The sequence below is a fragment of the Leguminivora glycinivorella genome, chromosome 7, assembly GCF_023078275.1.
Source record: "Leguminivora glycinivorella isolate SPB_JAAS2020 chromosome 7, LegGlyc_1.1, whole genome shotgun sequence".
In the NCBI taxonomy this organism is placed as follows: Eukaryota; Metazoa; Arthropoda; class Insecta; order Lepidoptera; family Tortricidae; genus Leguminivora; species Leguminivora glycinivorella.
Genome location: NC_062977.1, coordinates 5451648 through 5475409, shown reverse-complemented (window position 1 = coordinate 5475409; position 23762 = coordinate 5451648). Strand labels below are relative to the sequence as shown.

General features: G+C 37.1%; 1 protein-coding gene across 1 annotated transcript in view; it reads right to left on the bottom strand.

The window, feature by feature from the left end:
• The window catches only part of LOC125228087 (U4/U6 small nuclear ribonucleoprotein Prp31), a 33355-nt gene that overhangs the window by 8551 nt on the left and 1042 nt on the right, over positions 1–23762 (bottom strand). The window contains 7 exon segments of the mRNA XM_048132537.1: positions 7484–7711; positions 20215–20364; positions 20642–20782; positions 21973–22157; positions 23203–23345; positions 23539–23596; positions 23599–23742. Of these exon segments, the coding sequence (XP_047988494.1) occupies positions 7484–7711; positions 20215–20364; positions 20642–20782; positions 21973–22157; positions 23203–23345; positions 23539–23596; positions 23599–23742 (1049 nt within the window).

Genomic DNA, 23762 nt, shown 5'->3' with positions numbered 1-23762 from the left:
CTTTTTCACCGCCGCAAGTGGGTCGAAATATTTTTGTTTTCTCACATTTGACCACTCTGTCTGGCATATTTCATCTAAGGAATAAAAAGTTGCACGTTTTTCGAGCTAAGGATTGTTCCTTGAACCTAATAAAATTTAGGTCTTTGCGGATAGAGAAAGACATTGAAAATAATTTTAAAACCCGAACAACGAAAATAATTAAGAAACATAAGCATAGCCTCAATATTCGACTTTTAGATATGGCGGGGCGGGACAGAGAACGTTGACACGAAATCGTCAACTGCGTGGGAGTTTGTATGGACAAACAATGTAAGGATTTATATGAACTACGGATGTTCTCAGGCACTGTAATACAAAATTTGAATAGTTATTAAAATAACTGGAGCGGCAGTAGATAAGTTGCTTTTTAACAGATAAGATGCTTATGCTTAACAGCTTAATTAAAAATGATGTCATACATGTATTTTTATAAATAATATAATTATCTATGACTTTACCTAATAAATATGATACTTAAATTGTATGATTCAGGAATATAATTAGGCTATTAATTGTACTTTAAACTGATAATATTTTGTTATTGATGTCCACAATATGAATTTTTTTATAACTTTGTTGAGGATTTTAATACATCCGCAGTCAAAGCAGAATCCAACTTTTAATCAACTACAATTCTAATCAGATTGGATGCCTATAACTCAACAAAAATACATTTAACGTAATTGGTATGCGCAACATCAAATTAAAGCGATGTCGTCAACTTTAACCCATTTAACAAAGACCTCTTTAACTCTAATTTAAAAACATGACACACAACTGATGTACGGCTATCAGTAAGTCTTTACTCAACTAAGTAATTTAGTTAAGTAACCAACTGCTTAGTTACTGCCCGCGGCAAAGGACCGCCATCAGGAGTGTCACACAAAACTTTCCAACGATTTATTTATGACTATAACTTATACGTCACTTGTTTATAGTCCTGCCGGCGTCACAATCTAGTGACAAATGACTATAATAACTTAGGTTGCGATGAATGGGGTCTACTAGACGATGGTTGGTTGAAGGACTATAGTCAAGGCTATGTCTAATGGACTAAACAAGCCCTGTTAAATCAGCGGTTTTCAAAGTTTTCGCATCACATTTCTGCTGATTCTGCCTGACTCAGAAGATTCTGGAAACGTGTTAATGGCGAGATACCTGGATAATATGTAATTTAAACATTCTAATTTATTTAGATAAGGTATGTACATATTTTTTAGTGTAATTGTTCGAAATTGATAGCCTATAATATCTCAAACAATGGAAAATAAATGTGTCATATGAGAAAATCAACAGACTGGCCCAGGAAAGAAAGAGTTGCCATAGACTCCATAGACAAAACTGACTTTACAGCTCTATAATATGATGTGATACTTACTTTAAAAAATCGGCAAACTTTTTCCGTCGTTGCTATCTCGCCTATCACGCTACCTGTACAGATTGGGAACTCCAGCCTAAGCGCTAAATTGTCCAAGCAGCGATAGATCAAGCCGGTCCCTTAAGGGCACGATCTTAGATTGCGCTAATGTCTTTACTCCGCCATAAAACAAAATGCCGGTGCGATGCGCCGCGAACGCCAAGAATGCGATGGCATACTTGATGCATTGCTTAAACAGATTTCCTTTTATAGACGATGCATTTTACATGAAGTGTTAATGAAGACGTGTGGTGCAGTGCCGCGTACATGGGCATTTTCAGAATTCGGGACCCAAAATTAGTAAGTCGTTAACAAAAATTAACTCGCTGTCAGTTTTGTGGCGATAATTAAGCAAGAAATTTCAATAAAAATATGGTGTATGTGTTATTTACATAGTTCAGAACGTGAAAAAAGTTAATTTTTAGAGAGATTTTATGCATAATTGTCGTCACAGAACTGACAGCGAGTTAATGTTTGTTAACGACTTTCGCTAATTTTGGGTCCCAAATTCTGATACTCACGTGTTTTATTGTTGGGAATATATTAGACATGATTGCATAAAAAAAAGGTTACGCTTACGCTTTAAGTTTTAATTACGCCTTTTACTGCTGCGTTCAGACATAAAGAAATTCGAAGTTCATCATGGCATCTTTTTACCTTAAAAAGTGAGATGCTGTCACGAATATTCGCCGAATCCAAGTAAAACTCTGGACGCAAAATAGAAGCCCGTGATTTTTGATTACCTATTCAATAGTTTATATACATATTTGATTACATCGGAGCACCAACTCTCTGAACTTTCATCCCAGTTAGTGTATAAAACTTACCTACCTATATAATTATGTTTATGACTTAACCGTCTTAACACCTCATATTTTTATCAAAGGCCTTCAAATTCAAGAAGTTCCACTTAACTTTAATAGTCAAATTATGTATTTTTAAACAATTTAAGTCTATTGTGCGACTAAACGTAATTAGATAAGACTGAAAAACTCGCAAATTACAATGGGAAGATGGTAGCGTATTAATATAATGTGTATGTGTTCGCATGCGTCCGTGAGATAACAGCGAATATTACGGCACGACGACAATGTAAATTATTAACTCGGTACATCGGCACGGTTTTTTTCGCGAGGGTACGACAGATCGCTATCGTTAGATTCCGCACTACTCGCGCTAGAACCACGCGTCTGACAGATGGATAGTACTACCACTATACTACTACTATACTACTGGTATTAGCATAATAGTAAGGGACTGCAATAAAAGTAGGTATAGACCATTAGGTGAGATCATCAGGGTTCATAAGATCAACGCTGGATGTCGGCAGCATCATATGAGTTGAGACCATTTCGTGACGTGACACGTTGTCAATTATTTAATAAGTCACGTAGACAATTATTTAATAAGTCTTTGGATTTCTTAAGAATTTAATTATGATCTTACTTTATTCCTTTTATTAGCTTATCAATATTCCGAAGTAATTTTTCCGATATCTCGTTTTCCAAAATTTTTATTAAACGGGACTTAATCGCGTAAAACTTACGTTTTATATTTAACCCGACGTTTCGGACATGACATTACGTCCGTGGTCACGGGTAGACTGGCTGGGAGTTGTATCAACATCTTCTAGCTGTACGAGTTTTTCGAACTACCCGCACTTGATTGTCATCAGTCACTTTTACGCTAGGGTTGCCACTCTGCCTACATACAACACTCACGACATCCGATGGTATGGGACGGGAAGTTTTCTCACGTTTACACTTGCTAATCACTGGATTCCACGAAGATGAAATCCCTTGCCCTTCATTTTGATTGAAATTACGATGTTTCCTGATTTCAATCGCTTCACGTACTTTCCTGCTATAGTAAAGACGTTCAGTTGAAAGGACTTTGGGATTATGCAGTTCAATCCAGTGGTTCGGTCCTGACTCTAGCAAATGCTCGGCAACCGCAGACTTATTTATTTGTCGTTTTTTGACCGCCGCGATATGTTCTTTGACCCTTTCCGCTATGGTGCGTTTGGTTTCTCCAATATAAGAACTACCACAGCTACAGTCAATCTTATAAACTCCTGGCGTCTGATATGGAATAACATCCTTTGCTGACCTTAGCGTCCCGTTTTAATTTAATAATATGAGTGAAGATCGTGTTAGTTTAAATCAATATATTCCAAAATTTTATTTATCAGAGATCACTTCTGAGTTCTGAGCCATGGAACAATTATTCGTAGGAGCTATTCGCGTTGCGACACCTACATGTAGGAAAAGAATACTAACATGCATGATAACCCTCTGACCTCAATTGTTCTTGAATCTTTAATAATGCAGAATCTATAATAAATAATCTACGAGGATACCTAACCGACATTTATGTAATTACCAAGCGAGTTCGAATTTAGATTGTCCGTACGCGATAGGATTTCATTTGTCACATTTTACAAATCCGTATCTGGAACATTTGTTCCGCAATGCATCTCTTATGAAATTTGCATAAACTTACGTTAGTTTCCATTTCCAAGGTCTTCACACGCGTTCAGAGCACAATTGGTAGATATTATCTCTGAAGAGACCGTATTAATTAAGATTTGATAAACAGTACAATACGCTTTGATGAAAACATAAGTGATAGGATCGTTAATCAAGAGTGCATAGAGAATATGGTTTCAAGGTCTTAGTCTGAGGCGGTTCCCACAGTGTAAACAGTACCTTAGTAAACTGAAAACTATTTTTCACCACACCAACTCATAAAGGCTTACTTTTTGCATTTTATCCACAAGAGTGCAAAGTAATTTCATACAAATTTTAACTTGGTATCTTGAGCTGGGCAGGCTGGTAGAAATTACCTAAAAATTATGATTTTGAATTATAAATATTGAACAAATTGATAGATTTGACTTAGTTTGATGTTTTATAGTCAGTATCTTGTTCGTGTTGGTGTGGTGAAAAATGTTGTGTTTCACTCGGCGGCAAAGTTTGTTTAACCCTCGCAACGCTCAAGATTCCACTTTTTGAACCACTCGCCACGTTCGCGGTTCAATATTGGAATCTTTCGTTTGCTCGGGCTTCAATATTGGCACGTGCGGTTAAACAACAACTTTGCCCCCTTGTAAAACAAATAACTATTAACACGGTAAATTGTATATGTCGATAACAGTGATGTAAAATCGGTTTTCAGTTTAAATTAAACATTGTACCTACTTATTATCTGAGCAATTTTCTAATGATGAAAAAAAGCACTTCCGAGAGTCACGAATTGCAAATATGGCAGGCGCAAAAAAGATAGTTATGATTGACCCTTATTTTCAAACTAAGCTAACTAAGGAATCCTCTTAATCGTACGTAGTTTTAGGCGCAAATGGTTCAACTCCCATACAAAATATGATTGTTCACCTTTTCCTACTGACTCGCGTTAGAAAGAGACAAAAAGTAGCCTATGTCATTCTCCATCCCTTCAACTATCTCTACTGAAAAAATCACGTCAATTTCGTCGTTCCGTTTTGCCGCGAAAGACGGTCAAACAAACAGACACACACACTTTCCCATTTATAATATTAGTATGGAAGTATGGATGGATAAGAAAAGGGTACTTCACCTATCGCCAATTAAACCATTATTGATGGAAAGCCCATTAACCAGCCGTCACTCCGATGTCACTTTCAGATGCACTAAGATAATGCCCGACACGCCGATATATGGCATCGTTAAATTTTATGGCTGTTTTTGCAATTGGAAAAGGCTGGGAATCGTACGATCTATCGAATACTGAATAGCTCTAATTAGGCATATTGAACAAATGGTCATTGTTTTGCTCTAGGGCTAGGGTATTACAAGTCATATCTAATGAATTAAATGACACCTCTATTTAGCTTTCTTATTATCGGTCGAGTATAAAACAGCAAATATCTCGCAAATAGATGAATGTACGAAATACTTGAGTTTAACGCAGTTTTGAAGAAGTTCAGAAAAACTTCGAAACAATACGGGACAGACAGACGACCATATAATAGGGGACAGACAAAGCCAATACAAAAATGCGTACCCCTAAAATGTATGAGCCTTTCAGGCTTAAAACTAGATGGCGCTGTTTCGTAGTCTGGAAGTGGCCAAAATAATATTTTCTCGAAATATTTTTGCGTGTTTTTATTTTTTATAAGAACAAATGAGCTGCTTCTTTATTTTAATATCATGAGATCACATCAATACACATTTTGAAAAAAAAATTTTAGGCCTCATCACCATCAGTGTAGTTATGACAGTATTTAATAGGTGGCGCTAAAAAAAATAGGTACGATTCTTGGTATGGAGACTGTAAATCCTATATAAAATTATCCTTGCTAGAAACAAAACTAATTTGGGCCGAATGGAAAATTTCGATTTCCATATTTTTATATTGGGTTGGCACAAAAGTAATGAGACACTTGGTTTTCGTTTTATATTTTCTATTATTATTACAATCCGGCAAAGTTTGGATGCCTTTCGCCCAGAACTCTGATGTCTGTGCCTCGAAAAAGTAGTTCAACTCCACCTGTACATCATGGAAATCATTGAATTGTTTATCCCGCAAATGTCGTTTCAGGGCTCTAAACAAATGAAAGTCTGATGGTGCGAGGTCTGGAGAATAAGGTGGGTGGGGTATTGTCTGCCAGCCCAAGTTCTTCAGCTGTTGGCGAACGGTAGATGCGACATGAGGTCGAGCGTTATCATGTAGTAAAATTACAGTGGCTCGTCTTCGTCGTTTTTTCTTGATAGCAGAAGATAGTTCGGTGAGCTGTGTTGAATATTTGTTAGCGTTTACAGTTTCATTGTGTAATAGTTCATGAAACAGCATGCCTTGCGAGTCCCAGAAACAACAAAGCAAAACTTTTAAGCGGTTCTTTTGACTCAGCTTCGGTTGAGTTGGTGGCGTTTCTTCTCGAGGCAGCCAAAAAGTACGACGTGTATCGTTCTCATAATAAATCCATGATTCATCTCCCGTAACCAGATCAGTCAAAAACTCTTTACGTCGGGGTCGCAGCAAAAGTGATTGACAGATGGCGACACGGACTGCACGACTGGCGTCGGTAAGGATGTGCAGTACCCATCGAGCCAAAACTTTTCGATACCCAAGCTCATGCAGATGGTATTCCACAGCGTGGTGACTGCAGTTAAGTGCTTCCGCTAATTCACGAGTAGTAGCATCAGGATTCGACTGTAGTTCGCGGCGTAAATCGTCATCATTGAATGCAGGTGGTCGCCCTGAGCGTGACTGACTTTCAAGGCTCCTGTCTCCTGATTTAAAACGGTCAAACCATCTGGACACCGTGGCATGGCTTGTACTTCCAGCGCCTAATGCAGTGTTGATATTGTCAGCCGCAGCCCGCGCACTGTGGCCTAACAAGTACTCGTATAAGTAAAGTGTTCGAACTTGTCGCTCGTCCATTTTATTTCAATCTAACTAAACCAATCACGAGGGCGGCTTTATGTACCCTCACATTAGAAGTACCTAGAATGTTCTGCAACATACTAGAATATTATTGAAAACAATTAACTTAAGAAAGGAAATGTATAGAGTTTTGTAGAGTGTGTCATTACTTTTGTGCCAACCCAATAGATTTTAGAGGCATAGACGATTTTAGAGGCATAGGCCGCGCCGCGGTGGCGACTGAAAACGCAGCACTGAACATATCGTAATGTTCTTCGTGTTTCTACTGATGGTACTGCATCTGCAGATATCCTTGCAATGTCTTGTTAATGAGGACTTTGGTCTTTTCATCAACTAGTAGACGAACACTGCCTTGAGGCCTGTTCAGACCTGTTGGCTTTGGCTTCTGGGTAATATAAGACTTACGCAAAAACCGCGCGTCGACCCCCCCTCTCGACATGTAACGCACACACAGAGCAAGCGCCCGCAGTATGCGTCACGCTCTCGAAATGAATCGAAACATGTCGAACGTTATATCGACTTAACACGTGAGTGTTACCGCATAAAATATTTTTAAATATGTTTAAGTCTCGCAGAATTTTATAGTTAAAATATAAGACTTACCTGTAAAGGAGTGAAGGCCACTGATGACGCAGTACCGGACACCTGTCTCCTAATACTCGTAGCTCCTCCATACTGCTGGTTCTGTTTCTGAAGATTCCTTTGCAGCGTCTTGCTGATGCGGACTTTGGTCTTCTCATCGACTTGGGGGAGACGAACGCGGCCGGTACTGGACTTGCCGATTGTTCCGCGCGTGTAGCCTAGATCTTCTTGGTAGGCGTCGTCTTCGATCTACAACGAAAAAAAGATAAGTTTTAGAACTGACAATAGTGATTCTTCTTAATTACCTATCCCTTGAACCCCTGAAATGGTTACAAAGCACCATCGTTATGATTGATAGAACCAAAGACATATGTAACTCCGTATAGACGGATAAGGGTTAAGAAAAAAAACGTACCTCAAAGCCAGATAGAAAAAGGTACGGTGGCCAAGATGGCGTTACACCTTTGTCAAAACTGAGGTTCAAAAGTTTTAAGCTTGTGTCGAGAGATGGCAGTCTATGCACTGGGATTACACTTTTTACTTTGACAGTAACTCTCTATAATACTCGATCCTCTTTGATAGAACGCATGATATTACTGACTGAATGGGATTATTTGTCTATAAAATTATAATATTGTGTATTCGATGAAAAACGCGATCCAACAGTGTAAGAGATATCAAGATATGGCCGCTCTTTGGTGAAGGTCGCTATACCTAGTCGGTAGTTCAATATCATTATTTCACACTGTTTACGTGTGCGACTGTCTTTAGCGGTCAGAAGGTTAAGGTTAGACTTGAAACCATTCAGAACGTATTTTTAAAAATTATTTTCAGTACAGATGGTGTTTTTTTACGCACTAGTGCGAGAAGTGGTGGTATAGCCAGGTCGAAACTTCGGAGGGTCATCTGTACTGAAAAACGTCGTACGATACACGTGCGAAAAGGAAATTCGTAACTCGTGTCGTATTAAAACACTCCCGCCGATCGTGTTTTAATTTATCGCCACTCGTTTCGAACTTCCTGTTTTTCGCACTAGTATCGTAATGTACTATATACCTATTTCACCGTAAAATTTTGTAGATAGTTTGTATAAAGTTACTTGTGGTGAAAATGTAATGTATAATTTCATGCATCATTAGTGATGATTAGTAAATGGCTTAATATATAATATGCAGTTTTCTATTAATTATTACTGACCTTTTATACCTACATAGTAGATATAATCGTAATCATGAATGGTTTTCAGATCCCAAAAAGAGTAAGGTCAATCAGATAAACAACGATTAAATGAAGTTGATAATCAATAATTAGCGTCATAGGATATTTCTACATATGTATTTAAATAATGTAATCCATACTAATATTATAAATGGGAAAGTGTGTGTGTCTGTTTGTTTGTCCATCCTTCACGACAAAACGGAGCGCCGAATTGTCGTGATTTTTTAAGTGGAGATAGTAGAAGGGATGGAGAGTGACATAGTCTACTTTTTGTCTCTTTCTAACGAGAGCGAAGCCGCGGGCAAAAGCTAGTATTAATATATTTCAAGCAACAATAAATAAACACTTTCGATGATACTATCATGTATTAATTTTGAGGACCACGCAATATTTTCCGCTTCTTTTCTCCCAATCGACCCAGTTTTCTACGTGCTCAATCTCATCGCATCTGTGTTAAAGAAACGAATCGATAACTACCAACTATTAAGCTATTTCTCTCCTCAATTAACTGCTTTAAATCGTTACGCTACGACAGTAGACGTCTAGTGATTCATCTGATTTTGGACCTAAAGAACATAAAGGAAGAGAGAAGTTATCAATCAATTTCGCGCGATGAAAGAGTTATAAAAAAAACTTCAGCACGCACGATGAACTACACAGATAACAGAAACCCTAGTTGACGGGTACGTGACATCATCATGGCACCACTTTCCATTACGACAGTATATGACTGATAGCCAGTTGCTCACCAAAAATGAATATAATTTTCATAAAGTTGGAAAGAGAAAGCGATACCATGCACGGTACTGATTGCAGAGCAAGTCGAGTAGACTTATGTCTATCTCTTTCAGTAGGTATATGATGCTTCATCATGAGAGTGTATCATATGTTTCATGAAAGTGTACAGGATGACCAAAGGTTATTTAGATACTGCTTAAAACTTTCCATCTATATTTTTTTATGTCTTATATCTATGAACAACTACAGTATAAAATAACTATGTATGGGATGACGCTTACATAACGATGTATCGTTTCAATCAAAACCATGTTCTCGTGTCCAAATAAAGAGATTGCACGGTCCGCGATGCATAACAACATGGTTAAGTAAGTGAAGTAATACCACAGAATATATAATAGTACAAGTACAGAAGGCCCACTGCTTTGATGTTCACGAAATGCCGCCTTTGTAAATACCTACAAAATTCTTACAAAGAAACGAGCCGCACGTGCGCGGCGTCCGGTGATAGGGTTACCAATGGATTCAAACGAATTAATACTCACATAAAATGTTATACTATTATATTCAAGTCTTGGGTACTTTCTAGGTATATATACTGTATTTATATATTTTTGTTCAAGTTCCAACATCACAAGCCTTATTGAACTTTTCCGTGGGACTTAATCAGTAGTAGATCTGTGTAAGAATGTCCTATGGTATTTATTTTATTCAATATGTCTATTTAACTAAGTATTAGTAGCCATTCCACACGCGGACATCGCTTAAAAAACCTCGCGACGCAAAATATAAAAAAGAAAGTGCGAACGTGCATTCCGTGAGAACGCGCGCCACCCCTGAGTAGGCCGCGAACTCGCGGCCGCCAGGATGTACTTGTAGCGCGGCGATAGAATCGCGGAGTGAGCCGCCCCTGGTAATACCGTGTAGATAAAGGGACTGCAAGAATTATCGCGATATCAGTTCATGCGATATACGTAACTTTGTTTCGATTGGCGCTGTAAAATAAATTACAGATTTAAAAGTGGATAAATTTAGTTGTCGAAAAACATTTATTTACCCGTGGAAACTTTCTTCTTTCTTGTTTTTCATTTAGAGTGATAGATAGAAGAAGTTGTTGGGTTATAGAATTTTAAATTTCGTAAGACATTTATTTTTTTCACGTGCACTCACTCATATTAATGCCTGATGAAGAGTCGCCATTCGATTCGAAACATGTCACCAATAGCTATAAAAAATATATATCCATACTAATATTATAAATGGGAAAGTGTGTGTGTCTGTTTGTTTGTCCGCCTTTCACGGCAAAACGGATCGACGAATTATCGTGATTTTTTAAGTGGAGATACTTAAAAGGATTGAGTTGAGATTGACATAGGCTACTTTTTGTCTCTTTCTAACGCGAGCGAAGCCGCGGGCAAAGGCTAGTAAGTAATAAAAGTGAGTAGAACTGTATTTTTGAATAGTTGTTGGGTTATTTGGGCGTTTTTCAATCTAGTTTACAGTGTGTACAATCATGGCACAAACACTATAGTTTTCATGAGAGTGTTTTTTTACTTATGTCTGGCTCCGACTAAAAAAATTAAATTGTATTTCTTAAAGGAAGGAAAACGCTGTTGTCTCTTAAGTTTTTTTTTCGAAGGTTATTAACCTCCGGTACCATTACCATCATTACCATCACGAAAAATGCATTCTTGTTAGAAATAGTTCTAAACCATTTCGACCGCGGAAGAGATTGCGTGTAACAAATTGGTATAAATGTTCTCTCGTTAGCTGTTCGTATAGTTAGTATAGAATATCATAACATGCCAGTAAAACGATTCAAATGAAATGAGCCATCGTTAATGTTTGATATAGTTGTAATGAGTAGCGATGAAATTATGCTCTAGCATTGTGCTTGGTAGATTTATTGCGAATGTGACACACCGTCGATACAGTTGTCAAATAATTTGTGAGGAATATAAAAATAATCACTTAAAAATTACTCGAGAAAGTAGTGAAAATGTTAAAATGAGGTGTATAACGCTTTACTCTGACCCAAACTCAGGTTGGTTTCAATATATTTGTGTAGTAAATAGGCATCGTATCGTATCCAAGCAATAAGTTTTATTTTGTCTCTTGCCGACGCCTTTACAAATTATTCGAAAAAGTACAAATAATGTAGAAAGAGACAAAATGGGATATTAGACTACATTTTAGGTAACGCAAAACATTACCTAGTAAGTACTTTTTAGTTTGCCATCTTTCAGAGAGTCGAACGATGGAGTGAAATTAAATAGATTTCGTTCGAGTACTTTTTCGCATTTCTCCTCTATATTATCAGTCCTGTAAACTCTCCTTTTTAAGTTTTGTTGTTTATATTTTGAGTCAGTATGTAATAAGTTCAGGCACGAGCAAAAAAAAAACCCAGCACAACTACTAGTATATCACGAGTAAATAGTTTGACAGTTGCAACGACCATGTGTATCAGCCGCATAGGCACGGACGTCCGCGGGTCGCGTTCCGGTCTATTTGACGGCGAAAAAACGATCCACATACAGTCTAGCCTACTTGAAATTCACCCACGGCTCGCGGAGCGTACCGTCACATTTAGGATTCTGCGAATGGATGCTAATCTGATTAATCGGTTGGCTTATCGGTTACTAATTAGGGGTAATTAGGTGAGAAGACTGCGAGGAAAGCGATGTTTCGTTAGTTTGAGGTTTAATGTGGATGATTTGCAAATGTATGAATGGGTGGAAAGTGGAAGTATCCTTTAGTGCAATAATAGGCTAGTTTCCTACTAGTCAAATCAGCTTCTTTTTAAGAACTGTCAAAACGATTTGCTAATATGGAATTAATATGAAATACTGAGGAGTGAAGTCACGGTCGATTCATCTTTACTTATTAAATAGAAATTATGTTTAAACATAACTTCTGTCCATATTTTTTCTCCTGATTACCTATGTGGTGCTTTATTTCGTGCACTGCATAAAATATTTTATTTAGGAAACTAGCCCATATAACCATAATCGGTCGCCGTTCCTAACGCAAATCCTCCTATTTTGTGTACACACAGGTCTTCGGGTCTCAATGCTTAGTCGCAGTACGGTCGACGTTTCGTCGCGGCGACCCAAATGGGGACGATTGGTAACAGGCACAAATGGTCACAGAAGTGACAGAAGTGTGCACTACGGGTGCACACATTGTTACCGTTTGGCGACTACTTTCCCAAAATCATTCGTTCATTTCATTCTTTTCAAATGGCGACTGTCAGAGACGTCAAAGTAAAAAATAAATAAAATCATTTGACATTAAAATGTAATGGCGTAAGAATTTGTTAAAGATAAATATTGTTTGCATTTGTAATATAGTATAGTAGACGACCGGTCTGACGCAGTCGGTAGTGACCCTGCCTGCTGCGCCGCGGTCCCGGGTTCGAATCCCGGTAAGGGCATTTATTTGTGTGATGAGCACAGTTATTTGTTCCTGAGTCATGGATGTTTTCTATGTATATAAGTATTTATATATTATATATATCGTTGCCTGAGTACCCACAACACAAGCCTTCTTGAGCTTACCGTGGGCCTCAGTCAATCTGTGTAAGAATGTCCTATAATATTTATTTATTTATTTATTATTATTTATTTAATATAATGTGGGCTAATTACCATGGCCAATTAAATTGCTCGAGTGATTTCATAAAATAAGTCTAAATTTATCAACGCGCCATCAATTTACCTCAGTTTAACCAGTAATAATATTATTGACTACTCGGTGTTTGCGTGTTATGTATATTGATTGGTGAAGTTTTAGTGCTCCGGTGCATATACTATACTGAAATAATAAAAATAATGCCTAGAAAACCAATAAAGTTGTTAAAATATGGATTAAGACGGTAATATTCCATGTAAAAAACAGTCGCCAAACGGTCACCAAACGGTCGACAAACGGTCGCAAAATGGTCGCAGCGTACACGCGTGACCGAAAGCAGTGAATATTTATTATATTTTCAAAATGGCTTCTTGTATTAATTTTTTCCAGGTATCCTCAAACTTTATAAACAATTAAATATGCCGTCGTACTCAGTTGCCCTCACTAAAGAAGATTAAAAAAAAATTGTAACGTGCGTACCGAGCTGCTGGGTTGTAAAGGATCGGGGATCATATTATTATGGTCTTCTATAGAGCAACTAGTATTTTGCGGCATTTCACAATTGACACTTGTTGAAGTAGTCGTCATTAATATTACTATCAACATTAATTTCAGCGATCTGTACTTCTTTTGTCAAGATTTTTGTATAGATAAGTGTCTACAAATTTGTAATGTTAAAGAGACATAAATAAAACGTAGTAGAGTAACTAATGTGTTTTTTTTTGTAACCCAAACAAAATACTTGTAGATACGAGTGCGGAAAAGAGGAAAATCGATACGAGTAGCGATAAATAATTACACGAACGAAGGGAGTGTTTTAAATCGACACGAGTTGTGAATGTCCTTTTCGCACGTGTATCGTACGACGATTTTCAGTACCTAAATCTAAGCTAAGAGTTTCGACCAGACAAGAAATGAATCATTGCTTGATTTGCTCGCACTACTGCGTTAAAAAAAGCAGCATCTGTACTGAAAAAAAAAAAACTATCATTGCGCAACAGAAATTCTATTAATATCACAGTAAATACTCTATTTCATTTGATTCCTACTTTTATTAGGGTTCCGTAGCCAACTAGGAACCCTTATAGTTTCGCCATGTCTGTCTGTCCGTCCGTCCGTCCGTCCGTCCGTCCGCGGATAATCTCAGTAACCGTAAGCACTAGAAAGCTGAAATTTGGTACCAATATGTATATCAATCACGCCAACAAAGTGCAAAAATAAAAAATGGAAAAAAATGTTTTATTAAGGTACCCCCCCCCTACATGTAAAGTGGGGGCTGATTTTTTTTCATTTCAACCCCAACGTGTGATATATTGTTGGATAGGTATTTAAAAATGAATAAGGGTTTACTAAGATCGTTTTTTGATAATATTAATATCTTCGGAAATAATCGCTCCTAAAGGAAAAAAGTGCGTCCCCCCCCTCTAACTTTTGAACCATATGTTTAAAAAATATGAAAAAAATCACAAAAGTAGAACTTTATAAAGACTTTCTAGGAAAATTGTTTTGAACTTGATAGGTTCAGTAGTTATTGAGAAAAATACGAAAAACTACGGAACCCTACACTGAGCGTGGCCCGACACGCTCTTGGCCGGTTTTTTTGTGTAAAGCAACACTACACTTCATTTTTTTCAATAAGAATTAAAAATTATATATTTAATACATTAAGTAACTATAAAGTGCTTATCTATTTGTATTATCATTCTGCACTTTTCTTAACTTTCCCACATTTCTATAAAATGTCGAAGAGTGCTTAAATGGTCGTCGTCGTTTATTATTATTTAATTCGCTCATATTTAAATGATTCAAAGCAACCAGTCCACAACTTCACAAGACAGTTTGAGAAACCTTCGTATTTCAGATTGTCATTTGCGGATACAGTGGTTTAGGAGCAGTTCGGTAATCAGACCTACACATGTGTGTACAAATTCTGCCATTGTCACTGTCAGAAACCGTTCTGACAGTGACAATGACAGCCACAAATTCGTCCACATGTTGTTACCGTTATGTGTGCAAACGTCGACTAATAAAGTGTCGTTAAAAGTCATTCTGACAGTGACATTGACAGCCACAAATTCGTACACATTTTGTTACCGTAACGAGTGCACACGACGACTACATTTTGTTATTGTATCAATACGGTCGCATTGTTTGCACGACGTTACCACGCGTTATGTCACATTTGACAGTTAGTTACTGATTTGAAGATTTTGCGACTGAAATGGTTGTATGGGAGCCTATTATGTAACAACATAATTATTACAACTATAACTTCGTATTGTTAACAAACAAGACTAACTTGTAAAAATGGAACGATATCGACAGTGTAAAATTGTGTGTAGGTATTTAAATTACAGCATCATTCGTAGCGTGGATTAAAAATCTCTTTTTTGACCTAAGAACCACAATCAGTATTCTTCGGCTTGTTTTTCGTAGAAATGTGCATTACTCGGATTGAATTTTGGAGCCACAAAAATACTACGCGCCATGTTACAGAATTGAAAGAGAACATTTCTTCATAGTATATTTAACATGAGATTAACAGCGCCCTCTTGACAATGCTCATAATATGTCTGGTCAGGTTTATGTATTTGGCACGTTAACATTATTACTCGTATAACGTAATATTAACAGACTGCACCAATTATGTATTAATATGTATAATAAAACGAATAAATATTGAAGACGATTAAATCACTTTGACCATAAACAATTAAAGAACAGCTAATCCACTTTTTGCTAAGAACCTCTATTTTCTCAGAAAATGATAGCAAAAAGAATCATTGTAATTGGTTCCATTTTCAATTACCTTTCTCCGGCAATCACGGAATTTTCATTAATGCGGACTTGAGTTTATAATTGATCTCGCGAGGTAATCAGTAATCACAATTAAGTACGATACATTTATGAGTGGATTTATTTTATACTGTTGGCAAAACTTCGGTACTTTCTGCTATTGATTTAAACTAACACGATTTTTACTCATAATTTAAACTGATACGGGAATTAATAGCGTGCACTTTACTTATTTTTATTGTTTGGTCTGAAGTTCTAAACGTGGTATAGATCGTTTCACTCACGAAGTCGCGTGCACTGATAAGCAATATCATACTATCTATACGTTCTTGGTCGTTGGCAGACATCCTGATCGTCGTCAAGTTAATTATTAAAAGTATAAATGAGCAATTTAAAGTGATGAGGTCGCTTCCTGTTGGTTTAATCTAGCTTTCTATCCTGAAGCTCTTAATATGTATTATACAGGACACCTTTATAATTATAAACATACGTAGAATTAGAAATCTTAAGTCGTAAACCTACCTGTGACAGTGTTCGACAAACATCGCTTATGACTGCATAAGTACTTATATAGCGTAATGGCCAATTAAAAACATGAGGATAATATAATTCCGTTATTAGGATAGTGATATTATAATTTATAATGTTATTAAAGTATATTATTTTGTTGGTTGAATTCCTTTCGGAACTCAGTCATATCGTATTGGTATGGTCCTTGCTAATTCTCATTGTAGGACGTAGGACCATAACATGTACCTGACCATAGACTAAAATCCAATTCGGTCTAGTTTGTGAGAACCTAAATCAAGTGTTCTTTGTGGTCTATAGGTACTATATTTGAGAACAAAGTTGAGTCTGTAGGAGGTAGGGCATAGCGAATGATATTCCGCTTTGTGTGGTAGGGCACAGCACAGCGGATATCGTCTCGCTCGAATCTAGAGCAGAGCCCAACTGGGGAAGTATCTCCGCCTTACAGAAGACCGCAGCCAAATAGCACTAGACCCTACTCATAGTGTTGTGTTCCTACCGGTGAGTAAGGCTGCCAGAGCTCAACGAGGGTGCGGTGTGCTGATGACGGGAGGACTTACGGAACTAACTTGTTCCGTCTATTGTCCTTTGAGGCGTCGGCAACCCGAACCCTCCTTAGAGCTTGTACAGCTCGGAGGAAATATAGACTGGAGTAGCCTTCATGTTGCGTCTACGTACAAATAATTCTGCCAAGATTCGCGGGAGGTGAGGAAATAACACATGTAAAGGAGTACTCACAAATGCAAAAAATATTATTGTCAATACACACGCACATTATGATAAAAAAATAACACATGCTCATTATGATGCACACAGACATATCACACAAATACTTCGTAGAAACACAGTGTATACGGACACTAAATGCGCACGTGTGTGTCTCAAACTATAGGGATGAGGCAGGCATCGATAACTGAAGTCGATAATAATTAATGAAGCAAATTATAATTTTAATGATGTCGTTGTTTTTTCTAGATCTGTTTAATGTTTGGCACTATTATAATCATATTAAGATTCACTTATGACAATCCTGGGTAGTAGTAGTAGGTATCACGCGGGTGGACTAGCGATGGATAATAGGATTAGTAGGTAAAGAAATATTTGACATTTTGACAAAACATTAATTTATTTTTCCAGTCTAACTAATCAACAACGTTTACTGCGGTTGGTGGTACTAAATCATTATAGACAAACTTGGTTAAATAAATAAACTAGAAATGGTTTAGTCTTCATTAACTGTTTTCAATACTGGTTCAAAGTGTAAAGTTTATTAAGTACATGTAATAAAACTCAAATCATTCTCTTTCGGAAAATTGCAAATATATTTCAAATGAATTGTGTGATCAAGGTTTGCAAATCATACTTTTTTATCGATAGTTGGTATTTCATCGACCATGCCCACATCTCTACGACGAAGTCTCGGTCAAATGATTTTTCTAATTTTCAATTTTATTATCCTTGTCAATATTATTATAATATATGCTCTATTCTAATTGAAATTAGGTTAATTCTTACAAAATATATAAATGAAGTCTCGTGGGGAGTGCGTCTTTTTATGAATATATTGATATATAAATATCGACCCTATTGTAAACCACATTAGGTAACTTCTTAAACAGCAAAAAATCGAAGTCTCGTGGGGAGTGTTCGTGACGTAATTTCTACCCACCAACAAATTTCAAATCGATTGCATTCGATCACATAAATCGATATTCGATGACGTATGACAAAAATATTATCATTTAGATAATAAAAACAGTAATATAACAATATTAAAATTACTTACAAATGGAATATTATGCCATCTTTTTGCAAACTTGAGGTATTTGAGCGCTTATTACAAGTGTTCACAGCACAAGCGGGCATTTTTAATTACCAGTGATATGTGTCGTGGCGATTCTGTGAATGAGCATGAATCGATTGTGAAATTGTATTTACGTGACTTTATGAACATTTGTTCAAGTTTTTTGGCAGAGGGGTAAGTAACTGAAAGGCTACTCCAGTCTATATTTCCTCCGAGCTCGATAAAAAGTAATGTTACTCAATTTTATTTTTAAATAAAACAATAGAGTAGTTGTAGCTTATTTGAAAGTAAAAGTAAACTTATTAAACTTAAAATACAATAGTTGTAACATCCATTCTTGATAAAATAAGTCATCATCATCATTTAGCTTACATGTGTAAGACGCAACCTTATCTTTTGTTCGCAAGTAGTAACGCATTTTCTATGATGTTCGACGACTTTCAGCGAGAACCGTTTTGCTCTTCATCTTTGACTGGAGCGTTAATTTTTATTATTAAATATATAGGTATACTTACTCTTCTTTGCGGTATGATAGACTATTGTTAGACTATCGACCAAGTCTGGTGTTAGGGCTACAATAATCGCTAACATCCTGGACATTAAATAGTTCGAAGACAAAAATCAAAAAGGTAAGTAGGGTCTATATCCCGGTCAATATACTTTAGTCAAAGAAGGATCTTGTTTTCTTCTTTGTCGTCACACTCTTGGCAGAGTGGTCGTGGTCGTCACATCAGGGGTGGTAGCAAGCTTAACAATGCATCGATATTCCTTACGCATTCGTAGAGTGGGCCACTAAGTGCAGCCTTGACTTGGCTGGTCCATCGCATCTGAACCTTGTCCAGGATACTCTTAGCTTTCTTCTGCAGTACCACATTTCTAGGAAATCTATCTTCTTTTCCCTTGAAGTCCACGTCTCAGCACCGTAAAGAAATATGGGAAAATTGGGAGATACTAATGCCCTGACAAGTCGCATTTGTGATGAAGATTCTCCATATTTTGCCGAGCCGGTCCATGGCGGACCTGGTGATAGTGCCCCAAAAGGGCCGAGAGACCACTGCTTCATGCCAAAAACAGGACAAAAAACAAAAAAAACTTGTTCCGAAGAAGTCGAGCGTCCAAAAAAATACCATAAGGAACCTTGCCTAGAAACTAAATGCCACGTCAACTAGTAATTTTTTTAAAAGAACTTGCTTCAATATAAAAACTTTTCATTATAAATCACTTTTAAACCACCTACTACAAAAAGTTACATAAGTTTTGTTCTTGCCTTTCCTGCGCCCATACTAACTTCTTCAGACAAAAGTTGCCACAGTGTGCGACCTCTAAATATTGTCCGATTTTTCTGATTTTTGGTTTGTGGGCTCTGTATAGGTGTAGAAACAAGAAGAAAAGCGAAGTCAAAGATAAATCAAAATTTTGGAAAAATGAAACACCCTACTGCGCCGGTTCTCGAAAATGGACGTGCCACGCTCTATTGGGATCGATCTATTATCACTGACAGGACTATTGTAGCCAATAAGCCTGACATTGTGATAATAGATCGACTGCAACGCCGGGCAGTGCTCGTTGACATCACCATCCCCCATGATGAGAATCTCGTGAAAGCCGAGAAGGACAAGTCCAGTAAGTACCTAGACTTGGCTCACGAGATAACCGCCATGTGGGATGTTGAATCAACGATCATTGTTCCGATAGTCGTTTCAGCGAACGGTCTCATAGCGAAGAGTCTCGACCAACATCTTAAGAGACTCTCGCTAGGTGGCTGGATCAAGGGCCAGATGCAGAAGGCGGTGATCTTGGACACAGCGCGGATAGTCCGACGGTTCCTCTCTCTGCAGCCCTAACCACCGGCAGCTTGGGCCCTGCCCCGCTGCTGGCGGCACCCTAGGTTAGGTTTTTTATAATGTGTTTATATATTTTGTATTGTTTTGTATGTGGTTTTGTATTTTACTTTTATAATCATATTATAAAACCTAGCCTAAGAATTAAAATGAATAAAGAGGAATAATAATAACCCCATTCTATACGTTACACTCACGTCAGCAAAGTTGAGTCGGTTCGCGTTCTTCCGGAACTCTGTCATGGCGTATCGTTCCTTCATCTTGCGTACTCGTTTGCCGCCGCGCTTCTTTCTGCTCTGCTCAATAGGCTTGGGTAGAGGTTTCACGAACTTCACTGGAGGCGGTTCCTGTGAAAAAAAAAAAAAACTTTTTTCAATAGAAGATATTTTAAAACATTAGAGAGGAAATTTTTTTGTCTATCACATCAACTTCACAGATAAATTTAATGGTTGTATTTCGTCGTGTTGATTAGTATAGTGTGTAAATAATGGAAATGTATTTTTTTTTATACCACGTCGGTGACAAACAGTTATACGGTCCGCCTGATGGAAAGCGGTCACCGTAACCTACGGACGCTTGCAACTCAAGGGGTATGTATGAAAAGATGAATCTAAATATTCATACCTGCAATTTATCAAGTTTCTTTTCAATGCCCTCCCTAAGCTGTCGACCGATGTGTCCATCTGTACTCTCGTGGCAGGCATCAACACGCGCGGCCAAAATCAACTTTGTCGACACCAGCTTAGCCGCTTTGTAACGCAGCTCCTAAAACAAAGTAAAATATATAAAATCAGTCATAATTATTGGTCAGTAGAAGTGACGATCGTTGACGCAGTGGCAATCGAAACGCAGTGACTGACATCTCTACAGAAGAGCGATAGGGATATTATCATAAGCATTTGTGGAGTTTATTTATTATACTAAAGAATTACGTAAACACTTCTCGCAGGTACACCAACGTTGTTAGACAGTAATGGTTAAATGGGCTATATATATATGTATATTATATATTTTAGTTAGTTTATGTATGTATATGATTGTACTTATTTATGTACCATATTGATGATGCATATAGTATTTAGATAGTGACTTATATCTATTTAAATTTCTGTTTTATTTTCCGCACCAATTGTAAGTTTCTGTTTGGTCCAATGGTTGACTGGTAGAGAATGCCTTAAGGCATTAAGTTCGCCATTTGTACTTTATGTTGTGCAATAAAGGTTAAATAAATAAATAAATCACAAAATATTACTTATACAATGCTCCACAAAACTACAATTAGTTTGACTGTAGAGTCGTTTCATTTGGATAGGTATCCTGTAGGCCTAGCACATGATGGCCGCGGGAGTATGTCGCCGCGAGATAGATGACACGTCTTTGTCTAATGTATCTAATTTTAAATTTGAGGTTGCTAATCTTCCAAATCAGAGGTTTCAAAAACGAAGGGCTTTCTCATTTATGAAAAATTAGCTTTTGCCCGCGGCTTTGCTCGCGTTAAATTCGAAAATTGCGGAATATTCCATACAAACTTCCACCCCCCCAATTTAGGGAAGGGGGGTTAGAAAGAGACAAAAAGTAGCCTATGTCACTCTCCATCCCTACAACTATCTCCACTTAAAAAAATCACGTCAATTCATCGCTCCGCTTTGCCGTGAAAGACGGACAAACAAACAGACACACACACTTTCCCATTTATAATATTATAGTATGGATAATTGGATGTCCATAACTTACTTTTTGGTGAACGCATAGCGAGCAATTTCTTAGTGGGACTACAGCTGAACATTTTTGCAAAAAAAAAAACTTGTACCCAACAGTAGTATTGTGTAAGTGATACAACTTCGGTAATTTTCACGATGAAATAGTTAAATACAAATATTTGATACTATCTTGTTTTTATTATCTATTCCTCTAATTTACTTTACAAAATTTAGTGAAACTTGAAGCAAACTTACAGGAGTAGTATCTTGCACAATCTGCGAGAAATAGATGAAACCAGTATGAGGCAGAGATGCAGCCTGCGAGAAACCAGATAAAGTCTTCTTCTGCTGGCCTAAGGGCAGAACATTGCACGCCGGCATTTTGGATAATTTGGATAACCCACCAGCTATACCAAGGATTTTGGCCGCTGTTGATGCTCCTGAAAAATGTAATAAAATCAGATTCTAGTACTAAACAGTAAAGGTAAAACTGTGTTTTACATATTGTTGGATACCAGAATGCCTCTATAGGCAATGGGATTAAGCCTATGTTTAATCCCATTCCCGTTCTTTCTACTGTGTCTTGAGTAGTATCGGCAAGGTGTTAAAGGCCATGGATCATACACCTACTGACAAAATGATCTCTCATGTCTCTTGGGATATATCAAGAACATTAATTTGGATTTGTAACCCCTTTTTGCCAAGAGTGGCACTGAAACTTAGTAGTTCATGTGCTCTGCCTACCCCTTTATGGGATACACGCGTGATTATATGTATGTATTAATTTTATCAAGAAACTGAGTTGTCATGCCAACATTCTCAAACCCCTGTTACAGCCTGAGGTTACTAGAAATAGTTCATAGTGACTAGATTCTAAATAAAAAAACCGGCCAAGAGCGTGTCGGGCCACGCTCAGTGTAGGGTTCCATAGTTTTCCGTATTTTTCTCAAAAACTACTAAACCTATCAAGTTCAAAACAATTTTCCTAGAAAGTCTTTATAAAGTTCTACTTTTGTGATTTTTTCATATTTTTTAAACATATGGTTCAAAAGTTAGAGGGGGGGGACGCACTTTTTTTTCCTTTAGGAGCAATTATTTTCGAAAATATTAATATTATCAAAAAACGATCTTAGTAAACCCTTATTCATTTTTAAATACCTATCCAACAATATATCACACGTTGGGGTTGGAATGAAAAAAAATATCAGCCGCCATTTTACATGTAGGGGGGGTACCCTAATAAAACATTTTTTCCATTTTTCATTTTTGCACTTTGTTGGCGTGATTGATATACATATTGGTACCAAATTTCAGCTTTCTAGTGCTAACGGTTACTGAGATTATCCGCGGAAGGACGGACGGACGGAAAGACAGACATGGCGAAATTATAAGGGTTCCTAGTTGACTACGGAACCCTAAAAAGTGTCATTTAGAATTCTGTAACCATCTATAATTTATTATAAACACTTTTAAAGTATTACTTACCAAGGATAGCTGTGATGTTAGGTGCAATAAATGTCATTCTACTTTCCACATACTCATAGATACTTGATTTGAAGTTATTTAAATCACTAGCCATGTCACAAGCTTCATAAATTTCATCTAATTCATTTTCTGTCAATATTTTCCTAAAAACAAAAAAATATGTGTAATAATTAAGGTAGATAGATCCTCACATAACTAAGCACAAACTTGATTGATCTGAACTGATTTTCCAAGCTTCTGTTATTTACCTTTTTATTATTATTTTATCTTATCAAAATATCACAACCTATGGTAAGTGCACTTGAAGTAATGTTATATAATATATAAAAAAATTACCCCTGTGTAGTAGAAGCAGTCACAGACACAATCATAATAGTAGCCTGAGTCAGAAGCTCTGCAGAGTCTCATTATTCTTAGCTTTGTCCAGATCATTTCCGAGTTCTTTTACAGTCCGGATATACTCCAGCGGTGTGACAATCAAGGACTCCAGCTCGGGGAAACGTTTCTGATACTTGTCTCGGACAAATCTGTGGATAATAGCTGGAAAATAAGATTGTCTA